This window comes from Oncorhynchus tshawytscha, linkage group LG16 (genome assembly GCF_018296145.1).
Source record: "Oncorhynchus tshawytscha isolate Ot180627B linkage group LG16, Otsh_v2.0, whole genome shotgun sequence".
Lineage (NCBI taxonomy): Eukaryota > Metazoa > Chordata > Actinopteri > Salmoniformes > Salmonidae > Oncorhynchus > Oncorhynchus tshawytscha.
The window spans coordinates 49,667,648-49,681,561 of record NC_056444.1 but is presented as its reverse complement, the minus strand read 5'-3'; the positions used below and the strand labels follow the sequence as shown (position 1 = coordinate 49,681,561).

Below are 13,914 nucleotides of genomic sequence, written 5' to 3'. Positions count from 1 at the left end.
TGAGCTTATTTCTCCAGTCAGTTGTTTGAATGGAGCTAGGAGTGTGTTCATGTTTCAAACATGTTCTCAAATGCCATTGAAATGGCAGCAGCGGTATGAGAACCAGCACATTGAGCATGCAATATGGCTTTCCTCAGTACGAAATCCTCATCCACCCACTGTGCTGTCAGACTCAGCATGCTCATGGGGCTGACATCACTGGTCCAAATGTCAGTGGTGAAGCTAATAGCAGTGACGCCCATTGCAAGTAGCTCAGGGATGTGCATTTCAACAATACTGTGTAACTCCAGTAGGGCAACATCTGAAAAATAGCTCCTACTTGGTAGTGTGTACCAGGGCTCGAAGTGCTCCACCAGTCAGCAAAAGCCAACATCATCCACGACAGAGAACAGTTGATTGTCAAGGGGAATATATACCATTATTTTGCCGTTAAATGGATTTCGCCTTTGAGTTGTCCCGATGAAATGTTCTTACTCGTTCAAAACTACTGCTCGACTTTAGTTGTTGGAAGTGTGCACCTCGTTTTTTTTCTGCTTTTGTTCCAAGTAGCCGCCTTAACGTCTGGGGGTGATGCACGTTTAAATTAGTAATTAGGTTTGTGGTATTGAAAGATTTCACTTTCTCCCCTCTGGAAATAATAGCGGCACAAACGTTGCATATGGCCTTTCTGTTATCTTCCTTTGAAACTTCAAAAATAGATCCACCCGGCAGATGTTGTGGGCTAGGTTAGGAATGCTGTGTTGCATGCGTAGTGCAGTATGTGTCGTGGCGTCATCACGTCATGTCTGCTACCTACGTAATATAGGTGTGGCACGTCAGCTTTGACATCGGTTTTGCACATCGGTGTTAAACTAGACATCGGGCCGTGCATCCCTAACACCACCATAACAGATTTAACTCTGAGGCGCCAGTCACTGTGGTTAAGTGGTGTACTCCTCTCCCCCCACCTATCCAACCGCTGGTGAAATCTCTGCTTACCCCTTCTTATGACTCAGAACCTGCCATTTTTGGTACCCGTCGCTGCAAATATCCTACATCACAGATGAGGAGATGGAGCCACACAACAGTTGAGAGAGAATGCATGAAGGAGAGGAAAAGAAAGAAGAGAAGGTGTGTGAGAGCGCGCAAGTGAGTACGAGGGAGCGCGTGGAGTGAGAGAGTACTAGGGAGAGCGGCAGAGAGACACACATAGGCAGAGAGTGGTGGCATTGTTGATGCAGACAGCTCGGGGGATGTCATACTGTGGTGTGTGCGCACTGAGACGCGATGAGGAGCTGCAGGGTAACTTCCATGACAGAGCTCGCTATCACACAGCACTTCCTGGGTCCTTTTACACAGTCCCTCAGCCACAGCAATAGGAACACAAAGAACTTTAAAAGGGCAATTTTTTCAGGCAGGACCCTTTGCCCGTTATGCTGCCAGGTGTCACAGAAAACCAGAACAGTCTCACAAGGAAATTGCTTTGCACAATAAAGTTTTGATGAAATTGAATACGTTTCAGATTGGGTAGTGTGCTATACGTGCCCCTAATCTTTGGCCTAGACTGTTTATGTTCAACAACACAGGCCTGTATAAGGGCACTGGAGCTACTAAAGACTGCTGGTCCTCCCTCGGCATGTGGTGCAGTGCATACTTACTACTGCGCACAGTCGATCAGCTGGTACTCATTGGATCTCTCAAAACACACCCTCACGCCCTCGTCCTGCCAGAGAGTCTTCGCATTCTCATAAAACTCCTGAAAGGGAGAAATAGTATGTGAGAGGAAGAGAGAGAGAGAGCGAGGGGATCAATTGAATTAAAGCAGGTCGAGAAAGAGGACACTGTCCATCCATGCGGTGTTTGAGGGCACTGCGATGTGCGGCCTCTTTTGTTGACACCACATGCTGTGTGCTTTGTGCTTGGCTAGAGCGTGTGTACATGTAGAAAAGGTAAATAGGGGTGGGAAGAATTACATTCCAATGGGGCAGCACACCTATTAGGGATCTGGCATTTATTGACTGGAGAACAGGTTCTGTGGCCAGTGAGGGTAACGGCCAAGGGGAGCTTCAATATAGGAAAAACCAAGTGACATTAGTCAGGCCGTTGAAATTACAGATTGTGCCTTAAAGTTAAAAACAAGGCATGTTTTTCAACATTTCCTTCAACGAGGAGAAATTAAGATTGCGTATGGTCAACAGGCTTAGGAGGGTCATCTTTGGCAGGTATCACAGACTTAACCCTAAATAATCACGTTAAAATCCCATATAAATATTGAATGAAACCTATTTCATTAATTTGACTCGGCAAACAAAAGTGGTGCAGGTGTAAACAGGGGAGTCAACTCATATCGAATGGCTAATCTGTTACATCCTTGTTTGATATCTTTCGCATAAAGTGGGAATGCCCACATAGCTTATCAACATTCAGAGGGCCAAAAAGCACATGGAAAGGTAGATCGTCTCAAATCTCCCTTCATCCTCCTCCATTTGGACCTTGAAGGTAAACAGGAATCTGTGTCCTGTATAAAATAAAGGCTTCTGGACAACTAGACTATTGTGGAACAATTGGGCCACACATACACACAAACATAACATTTCGCTTTCGCTGCCCAACATATTTGTCCCACTTTTTGTTTGGCTTGGGTTACCCGAAATCCCTGCATCCACTCCATAAAAAAATAGCACTCATTATGTGTCTTAGTAACAGAGTCCTCCTTTATCATCAGTCATGCGCTTAAGAGAAAAATAACTCCCCTGCTAACTCCTTATTGCATTACAGCAGCCAAACCAGAATCCTTTGGGGCCACAACTCAGTGCTATATTGTTTGCCTCCGCTCACCGGCTTGCAGTGTTCGGGAAGCTACTCTGAAAATACAGTTTACCAAGCTGCCAATTACTTCACTCTGGAAGAAGTGAAGCTACACTAAAGCTACCCTTTAAAAAAAGTCATTTCATTAACTAAAGTTACTTTGGAAAAAGTAGTCCACTACATCCAAACTACTTATCATATCTAAATCTGGAATGTCATAGACTACAAATTGCAAGAATAGATCACTCCGAAGCAGATGTTAACAGATGTGGTGATTTAGCCTATTACACAGAAAAACAATGTTTTAAGTGAGAGTTAGGCAGGTCTAATGCCTGAAAAAGAAAATAAATATTTGCCAACTTCACCCATATTTCCTTTAAAAAAAAAGTTTTTTTTCCATTTCATCCTTTGGGATGGCCTTTCTCAAATACACAAATGTTGTTTTTGCAACAACAAAACCTATTACAGGGAGCTTGATCTTCCTTTAACTCTTTTTCTTTAAACAAAGGGACAATTGTCAAGTTGAGGTTTATCAGAAGGCCATGGCTCCGTTTCCATGGCTGGTTGCTTTTACCTGGTTTCTAAAACGGCAATCTATAACGTAGCACGTGCTACGCAAAAACCTTGCGCAATATGTGGCTGAATGGGAATCTCCTCACTAGCGTTCCACCTCTATGGTCAACACTACTACAGTATCTTCATGTAGCGAGAGACATGGGAAAGGAAGTTGCCTGGTAGCTTTGCATTTTTAGAAAACTGACATTTTATTGGCGTTTAGACAACCTATAAGACTCCCATTATCATCAGCCGAGAAATCAGCTGTCCGAAAATAAACCCCATACCACAACAAAGACGACATCTTAAAACACTAAATTAACTAGAAGCGAATAGCCCAGACAGTAGATAACTGTACAAACTACCCCCGCTTCTACCCCCAGAAACACCCACATCTAAAGGCTGCCTCCTTTTCCTCATCCTTTCTTTTTTTTCTACATGTACTCTGAGATCAGGTGACCAGTAGAACCGGTTTCCTCTCCGCCCTGGGGGGTGCCAGAGAGGAGGGAGGGAGAGAGAGTTACACTGTCTGACCTTAGCTCCTGATGGAGGGGAGTTGGGGGGACTCTAAATCACAGAGATCCAAAAACCAGAGCAAGGCAGCAGACAATCACGTCGCCTTCACATGTGGCCCTACACACCCAAACTCAGAGAGCGATGTTATGGCAGGTGTGCTAGGCCCAGAAGAAAGACAAAGCAATCTTCAATGACTGTCTACGGTGCAATGGTAGGGATGCAACCACTCAACTGTAACCGGTCACTTTGCATCAGCCGAAGACTCTTACGTGGACCTAAATTAACACGTAGCAACAGCAAAATATATGCAAAGCATTAACCAATCGGTTGTTTTCATTTCGATGAGTGACAACATGTCGTCTGTCCTAGGGTTCTGGATAAGTCGAAAACATAGGCCATTGAATTGCATTTCGATGCTTTGGGAACTTAGTTACACGTTGATCACAGGAACCTTGTTAACGTGCGCCACGGTGAGTTTTACCGGCTTGCAGTGTTCGGTGGCGCACACTATTCAATCAAAACAACATTAACAAGGTTCCTGTGATCAACGTGTAACTAAGTTCCCAAAGCATCGAGAAATCCATTAGAAATGCAATTCAATGGCCTATGTTTTCAACCTATTCGAGAACCCTGCTACCTGCTTAACTGTTACGGAGTCCTTACGTCCCCTCCGGCGAAGTCCTACCAGAAAGCACTCGGTTTATTCAGGTGTGGGTCCCAGTGGGACTCTGACACGTGGGTCCCAGAGAGATATTTAGGGGCGTTAAAAGGCAATCAGTGTCAAGCAGTGGTACTCAGAGACCTCCAGGCCTTCCCTCAGGGCAGTCCATTAGTTAACAGGCATCCCATAGAGGCCCTAACTGCTAATTACTACTGTACCACATCCCACAGAGCTACCAGTACCATGAGGCTGTCACCTGCAACAGGGACTGCTGGATGGGCCTTCCTAAGGGAACATGAACAGCATGTACAGTGCCTTTAGAATGTATTCACACCCCTAGACCCCCTGCCATTTTGTTGTGTTACAGCCTGAATTTTAAAATGGTTTACTAGCCTCCACACAATATTCCATAATGTCAAAGTGGAGTCAAGCTTTTCGAAATGTTTACACAAATCTAATTATCTGTACGGTAACCTCAGTCGAGCAGTGAACACAGATTCAACCACAAAGACCAGGGAGGTTTTCCAATGCCTCACAAAGACAAGCGCCTATTGGTAGATGGGTAAAAAATTAAAAAGCAGACATTGTATATCCCTTTAAGCATGAAGTCACTAGTTGCACTTTGGATGGTGTATCAATACACCCAGTCACTACAAAGATACAGTCGTCCTTCCTAACAATGTTGCCGGGGAGGAAGGAAACTGCTCAGGGATTTCACCATGAGGCCAATGGTGACTTTAAAACAGTTACTGGAACAGTTGATGGATCAAGAACATTGTTACTCCACAATACTAACCTAATTGACAGAGTGAAAAGAAGGAAGCCTGTACAGAATAAAAATATTCCAAAACATGCATCCTGTTTGCAACAAGGCACTAAAGTATTACTGCTAAACATGTGGCAAAGCAATTCACTTTTTGACCTGAACACAGTTATGTTTGGGGCAAATCCAATTCATTACCGAGTACCACTCTCCCAATTTTCAAGCATAGTAGTGGCCACATCATGTTATGGGTATGCTTGTAATCCTTAAGGATTCTGGACTTTTTCAGGATAAAAAAAAGAAACGGAATTGAGTCAAGCACAGACAAATCCTAGTTCAGTCTGCTTTCCACCAGACACTGGGAGATTAATTTACCTGTCAGCAGGACAGTAACCTAAAACAATGCCAAATCTACACTGGAGTTGCTTACCAAGAAGACAGTGAACGTTCCTGAGTGGCCGAGTTACAGTTTTTAAATATACTTGAAGATCTATGGCAAGACCTGACAATGGTTGTCTAGCAATGATAAACAACCAATTTGACAGAGCTTGAAGAATGTTTTAAATAATAAAACGGGCAAATGTTCCATAATCCAGGTGTGAGAAGCTGGTTGAGAGAATGCCAAGAGTGTGCAAAGCTGTCATCAAGGCAAAGGGTGGCTACTTTGAAGAATCTCAAATATATTTAACACTTTTTTTGGTTACTACATGATTCCATGTGTGTTATTTCATAGTTTTGATGTCTTGACTATTATTCTACAATGTAGAAAATAGTAAAAACAAAGAAAAACCCTGGAAGGAGTAGGCGTGTCCAAACTTTTGACTGGTACTGTGTGTGCACATGCACGGTACACACAAGAAAATAATGTGCTTACTCACACAGGCGTGTATACACTGTACATTCATGAAAAGACCATGACAATCTATAATGTTCTGTGTGTGGGTGGTAGAAACATTGTCATACTCACAGATGTGAATTCATAGTCCTTCTGACTGACTAAATTGAGGACATATTCGATCCGGTATTGGTTGTGTGGACTGGCGAGCTGAACGGGAGGCGTCAGTGTACTCATAGCCGCTACTATGGTCTAAAGAGCGACACACACACACACACACACACGCACAATCAATACAGATCGAGGTGACAACACAGGATTGTCTTGGGGTATCTTATAGTCAATAATCATTGATAAAATATTGATGATTCATGCTTAGCTATTTAGATTGTATTTATTCTAGCTACCCACAGTGATATGAAAGCTTCAAACCGAAAACTTACCTCAATAGCTTCTTTAATATTATTCTTGATGTCGTGAATCTTCTGCTTCTTCTCCCTGCGAAAAAACCCCCACAAACACATCAAAGCTCAATCTTCCATGTTGTAAATTACAATATAATTGGCCATACATTGTTGATACAGCAAAACCAAAAACTAAAATGTACGTGGATAATAGTCCAGAAACATCTGGCACATGCACTACACCTCACGATCATCCCTTCTGAACCTGCCATTATTCATGACTGACACACACGTCTTCAACTATGTGAAACTCATATACCGAAAAACAGGTCACAGTCTCCCAGTGTCTACATTGCACTCCAATGAAAATACTCTACCTGCTACGATAAACACAAATGATCCGATGTCAAACACGACCCCAATTGTAAGAGTGGTATCCGAGCAGCAACAACAGCCCATTACTAGACTGCTTCAAATGTACGACTAAATTGTAAAACAACCGTTTTGCTGAGCAGCACCCATCACAGACTGTGCACTACCACTGATATTTAGTTTACACCAAAAACACAAAACAGCAGTCAAGGAGTAAGAGAGGGAATGTGAAAGAGGTACACCGACAGATAGAGAGGGATAGAAAAGGGTGTGAGAGAAGGGAGGGAAAAGTCGAGAATAGGCAACAGCCACACAGACATCCCCCTAACCCAATAAACAAGAGGGTTAGATCGAGAAGGCCTTGTTTACATTTTCAACACGACGGTCATTCAAAATCACGTGCTATTACAAAGTAGCATGTGCTCGCTTACATGTGCGTGTGGAGAGAGAATAGGCAATAACTTGAAGTAGAAAGCATGCGTTTAGTGTATACATCCGTGTCCATCTTTGTCAAAAAATGTACCAAAGAAGACAAAATAAAATAAATATTTGGTCCAGTGTTTCACAAATCGATGAGCCATCAAGCTATTAGGCCTATTAGGCCTAGAACCGTATCAATGAAAATGACTGAATGCAAAAAACTTCATCATCCAGGAATTCCTTGCAGAGCATCTTTCCCCCAGGACTGACGAGGAAACGTTGCTCAAGAGGTCAGACACACCGCCCTGCCTTTTATCCATTGCAAAATACCATTGAAATACAATCCATACGTTTAAAGTTATATTGGGTACAGCTAACTTAACACAGACACATCCAACTAATCAATTAATGTTTGAAATGTCTAGGACAGGGGTGTCAAACCTATCAGTCTTCAACGAGGTCCAGAGGGCCGCACTGAAAATCGGTTATATTTCCTCGCCGTCAAAATTTATTGTTTTGGGAATTTTCGATACTCCTCGATTGTCTAGCTTTAGTGTCGGTGATTATTAGCAGCTGGACAGTCAAGAAACGGTAATAATGTAGGTCCATTATCATTTCTCCATTATCATTTCTACACAGTTTCGATTTGGTTTTAGTCATTTAAAAGTATATTGATTATGTTTTATCATTATTCAAATGTTTTAGTCAAACTACCCCGGGCCGTATGATTGACACCCTGGATCTAGGATGTGCCCAAGCGATGATCTGAGCACACACACACACAGCTTTTGTAAGTGTTATGGAGTCACAAGATGGGTCACACAATGCTGGGTGCCTTAGGTGCTGATTTGCTCATTTAACCAAAGCCACTCACCACACCAGAGCCTGAACCATCAAACCTAACCCCACAAACTGGGGACTAAAACCCAAACCACCAACGCACTGAGGCTGTGTCTAGACTTGACAGTTAATGATGTTTTTGTTTTCTGATCATGAAGTTCTGATCTTAGAATTCCGAACACGTCATGCGTCTTCACCTACATTTAAACGTGTCCACATTGTGCCCGGATTTAATTTTCCAGCACTATATTCAAATGCCAGTATCCATTCTGCAATCGGTGGAAAAGGCTAAATATAACACAACAACTACTTGATGGCAGTAGTTAACTACTGTAGCTAACCAGCAAGACAGCTAGCAAAGCTCAAGGGATTGCAAAGGGGTTAGCGTAACTAATATTAGCTATTTGGCTAGCATTCATGAAGCCAGCAAACACATTCCTCACACGCTAGGTGCCTCTCACTACCAAAACAAGTTTTCTTGACACTTGTGGGCGGAGTGCTGATGATGTCACCCATTGTTTGCACTTTTGGTAGCCTGATTGCATCCAGACTGAGGAGAAATATACACACAATGATAACGAGGTGGTCAGACGGATCTGAACACAATCAGACAAAAAATGCGACTTTTGTCTTTTCAATGCGATCATCATATTCTGATTGGGCACTTACATGGGATGCTGAGGAGGCATAGAACCTCACCCATCTCCACATTTAGGCCTAAACCCCCAACCAACCTACTCACCTGGGCGTAGACCTCTACCAACCAATGCACTAGGGCCCTAAAGCACAAGTCACCAACCAGGGCTTGAACCCCGCAGAGTTTGTTCCAAAGGAAGTTTGACTTCTCGTCTCTCCATTCGCTTTTCATTTTTGGAAGTCCATGCAATCGGACTGATAATTCTTGAACCGCAATCTAATATTTCCGTCAATACTTTAAAAATAGCATAAGGACGAGACACCTAGACAGTAAGTAATAGTGGCTATTGAAGCACTAATCTTCAAACTGAGGGAACTGTAACTACCCTCCCATCACGTGCTCTTGCACAGGTGCATCTAGTGTGTGTATTATACAATTCAGGTATTGAAAGACCAATACATGGAAGATGCCCACGGGGTCAAGTTGGTGTTTTGAATGTCTGTTTTCATTCTGGGTTCCTCCGTGATTCTCCCCCAATCCCTCTGGCCACCTCAAACCCGGATCTTTATTCGCAGTTGAGGAGCGTCGCCTGGAGTAGAAAACGATACTTACTCTGCATTGAAGCCATTCACATGGAGGATTCGCATCTGCTTCACTATGGTGCTCTTCCCTGACTCACCAGCCCCTGTGTAGAAGTATAGAGTGAAAGAGCAAACAAGAGATAGAGAACGAGAGCGGTGGTTAGACACGTTTCAGAGAGTACAGCGCAATGCCCGATCCCGACAGCCAACCGAGGATGGTCATTTGGAATGTGATGCATCAAAAAAAAAAAATTGTAAAGAGAGACATGTTAAAAGGAATAGTCGAGCATTTTAAATCTGTGAAATAAACATGATCAGAACAGTTCTAATTGAAACAGGTTATTATGCCACTTGACTGAGGTCTCACACAGCAGCAACAGAGGCCAGGAGTTGGAAAAAGTTGCCCTTTAACCTCTGGTCTAGGGTCAGATATAGTTGTATTCTCCAGTCGGTTAAGGTCGGGATTTAAGTTGGATAAACTGATGTGGTTCGGGTCAACTTCTACCTTTGAGCGTGATTCCACCCGTGTCTGAAGCAAACAAATTCAAATTAGTGGGATGTTTGGTGAATCTGCACATACAGTATAAATGTCAATAAATGTGAGAAATATTAACCTGTTGAAATCGAATAATACAACAGTATTAACAGCATCACTGATAACAAGGGGTGTACCGCTAACACAAAGCAAAAGGCGTAAAACCTCTATCAAGTCTGACAGATTATTTTAGATTGGTCTAGGTTTGTGAACTTTCCCCATGTGAGAATAACTAAGGGAGTTCTTTATCACAGATCCTCTCTAACACCTATGGGGCAGACCTGAGCTGTACTGGCTCTAATATTGTCTTTTAACACTGTCCTTTACCAGCACAGTCCCAGTGGTAGATGCATAACCATCTAGTCCAGTACAGCTCGGCTTGACCCTATAGTGTGAATCAAGCATAAAAAAAGGTGCCAACTATACTCTAAATTTCAAATAGATTTATGACTAATGTTTTTTCCCCCCAGAGCAGTGATATCAAATGGTAAGAGCTGTATCATGATTGGTTAAGGGTCAGATGTCTTATCTCCACTGTCTGACAAAATTAAAACTCACAAATGGGGGCCAACATCTGAAAACTTGACAACGGTACAACAAAAAAATGGTCATATCATAGAAAAGTGCAAAGGGCACAGTGCTATATAAAGCAGTATGTAGAAGTCAATGTTAAATGAGAGTTCTGTTCTGCTTACTTTAGTTACCACAACTTCCTCTCCAACGGAAATACTGGTATAGCGTTCAACACACTAGTTCTCAGGCACTTTCTCATCAAATATCCTTTCGAGAGGACATTTGGACTGTTTTCACATTACAGTACCATGAGTAGAGAAGTGTCAGCGGTAGAAATGCTCAGAGTGCGCTGCATTATTCCGCACATAGGCCCGCCTCGAAATACACAGGCCTACGGATTTGAAAGTGTACAAGCAGATAGTTGTTCTGAGAGCACACCCACATGTAGAGGCTCAACACCCATGTTTCATATAGATTAGGCAGGAGCTGTTACAATCACACAGGCCTACGACATAATGTATCAAAATGTGAAGAAAATAAACTAAATGTTGCAATGAGTAGGCTTCAATTATTCGTTAGAGGATCAAGTCGAACTGCATCTTTTGATACACCGTGTCAGCTTGAAACATCACGCCAGCAACCATGTCACATTGAAAAAGTACAATTACTATGTTGTGTAGCAGGAAGGCCTACAGAGAAAACTAAATCCTATATCACATCAAATATAGGATTAGAAACAATGTCGCCAATGAGGCCTTGCCTGCAACACATCAGATTCCGTTCACATTTACCTAAAAGTAGTAGCCTGTGAGTTGCTCTATATAGCTGTTTGTCCTTCTGAAGCTGTTTCTCTATCTTTTTGTTGGCTTCTCTTTGTACCTTCTCCTCATTTCGCTGATCTTCAGTCTTACTGTTGCCCAAACAACCCATCTTCCCGCAAGAAAGTGGGTCCGGGGGAAGGTGGAGAAGAAAAATAACTAACCTAGATCTCTCGGTTGACCGACGGAATTGAGACGAATATTAACGACATGTATACAGGCTGTGGTTTAATGTTACGTCGAACTAACGTCTGTTTTAAAACGTTGTCCTATTGCGTTTGTAAAGTATGTGTGTATATAATGCGTCTTTTTCAACTGATATTACTGTCAGAGGGCAGGAGACTGTTGATGACGATACCCAGGCCGTCCTCTCAGTTTGGCCAATTCTATTAGGCTTTTTCCTTCTTCACGTACAGCTTTTATATGCCGATATAGATGACCATCCACAGGTTTAAAGGTTGATTGAGGGTTTTGCCTCGCTCACATTCAATTGAAGAGAGGATAAAAAGCCTATTTTCAGCTCACGAACGGCACGGGTCTCACTGTTGCCTGTGACAGAGACCGAAAATCGGTATAGCACAAAAACGCGACTGTAAAATTTGACCCGGATCTTTTTTGACACGGGTTAGAATAAACATCTCTTTGGGAAAAGGCGTATTTCCTGCGGCCTTTCTACGCGCAGAGACTGTAGACTGGAGGAAAAATATATATATATTTACACTTAACGAACTACATGTGTAATATTTCCCTTGCTTCCGTCTTCATTTAACTCATTTTATATCCACAATATGATCCTCGATCTAAACGGTGAGTCCGGTTCAGTTTAGATCCCCAAAATAATTCAATTTTCGTGATTTTCCCCCGTTTCTGTGATGGCTGTTCCTTGCTGGTTTTTCTCAATCCAAAGGCCCTTCGCTGTCTTTTCTTTTGTTGCCGAAATTTGTATCGCTCCTCACATCAGCAAGGCTCCTAATAGCGCTCAGACAGCCCCCAATAAAATCTTAATAAATGGGTTCTGATTCTTCTAAACATGACGAAAACACGAAAATCCTTCGAATTGTCCCGTTCCTTGCAGGTATAGCCCGCTGTCAGTCTCAGTTTTATATTCCTTCTGAACTCGAATGGTAGAGTTTACATGTGCATATACATTCATAAATATGACGCGTGTTGCACTAACACATTCCACGATGAAGACAGTTCCCTCCTGGACTGGTCGTGGAAGATGATTAAACACGCGTATAAGCAATTCTTGAAGGTATAAATGTTCTCTTCGGGAACAGTATATGAGATAGATGGGGTGGGGCAAACAGCGCTCAGTGAACCCTGGGAAGGACCAGCGCTTCATCACATGACTCCACAGAACGTCAGCATGCCGAAATTCTGCAGAGAAAACGGCGCCCTCTTCAAAGACATAACAGATTGCGACCCAAGACCCTTAACACGGGGCCACCGGAGTCACTCTCTTTTTATTTTTTGGATGTTTGGACGCGCAGTGGCACTAAATTAGGCTACCGCATTGATTATAAAACATGTTTCCAGTTGTTAATCATTATTCCAACGGGACCACGAAAGCATGTTTGTTTATGCTTCTAAAAACCTAGGACTATATGAGGTTGGTAGGCCTTGTCACAGGGGTGTTTTTTCAATTGCAGATTATAATCCTAATTTATTCTTTATTACTAGGCTGGAAATGAAATGGTATGCCCTGAAACCTGATAACTTCCTTGTCTTCATCTGTACACCCAGAGGTTACAGATAGGCTGACCAGATGGATGGAGTTCTGCCACTTCAGCATGGAACTATTGAATTAGTATTCTGAATTCCAATCCCAGGTTTATCCAAATCCCAACTGTATACTCCGATTGAACATGTGTCCAATTTTGGGGGACATTCTTACCCGCATGACAAAGCCTTTCACTGACACCCCCTGGTCACATTCTAAAACTTGATCACGTCAGATCTCCAAATCTGAGTATGACTCATGCTTTCTATAATGAACTAATTTACTGGGCTGTATTTGGAGATGCAAATAGTCTCTTGGGTGTGTCACTGTCATTGTTTGGATTGCTTTATTCAATGTCTTCCTGGAATTCCATTTGGCCAGTTCTCTGTATATAGACTGTCATCCAATATTTCCCGGTCCATTATTCTCCGCATTGACTCAGAATCTCAGTATAAATAGTTTCATCATCCCCAGTGGTGTTTGAAAGTTATTTGAATCAGAGATGCTCTAGTAGTATGTTCTTGATGTGCTGGTGTTCACATTCATCAACGTCTCATGACTTCTATGCCATGGTCACCTTGCGTTGTGATAATGTGTTGCTTTGAGGTCTGTGATGACTTTAGCCTCTGTTGCTGTCACATCTTCTCAGCACTAGATGGCAGCAGTAACTTGGTTGTAAACAAGGTACTACCGTTCACATCCTTACTAGCTTTCACGCGCTTTATTGTACAAATACAGTTTCAGTATATGATAAAAGTCCACAATCACACCCTATTCTATCCTTACTCCAGTGATTCATGATGTAATGTGCAAATTCATTTGTCAGAAAGTGTATGGAAGACTTGACTAGAAAACATGAATTGGGTTGAGAAAGACTGTTTATCGTTTAATATTGAACACTTGTTTATATTAAATTCACCGCATTTTGCATTATTTGTAAATTCATTTTATCCC

General features: G+C 42.4%; 1 protein-coding gene across 2 annotated transcripts in view; it reads right to left on the bottom strand.

Annotated features, from left to right (window-relative positions):
* The window catches only part of LOC112215817 (guanine nucleotide-binding protein G(s) subunit alpha), a 32,023-nt gene extending 19,456 nt beyond the window's left edge, over nucleotides 1-12,567 (bottom strand). Inside the window, exons 1-5 of one of the 2 annotated variants that reach the window (XM_042299262.1) lie at nucleotides 11,211-12,567; nucleotides 9,403-9,475; nucleotides 6,561-6,615; nucleotides 6,250-6,369; nucleotides 1,638-1,735 (exon numbers count right to left, since the gene is read on the bottom strand). In XM_042299262.1, the coding sequence (XP_042155196.1) occupies nucleotides 1,638-1,735; nucleotides 6,250-6,369; nucleotides 6,561-6,615; nucleotides 9,403-9,475; nucleotides 11,211-11,349 (485 nt within the window). In that variant the 5' untranslated portion in view covers nucleotides 11,350-12,567. The remainder of the gene's footprint in view (nucleotides 1-1,637; nucleotides 1,736-6,249; nucleotides 6,370-6,560; nucleotides 6,616-9,402; nucleotides 9,476-11,210) is intronic. The other variant, XM_024375233.2, reaches the window with a different exon arrangement.
* Nucleotides 12,568-13,914: the final 1,347 nt, after the last annotated feature.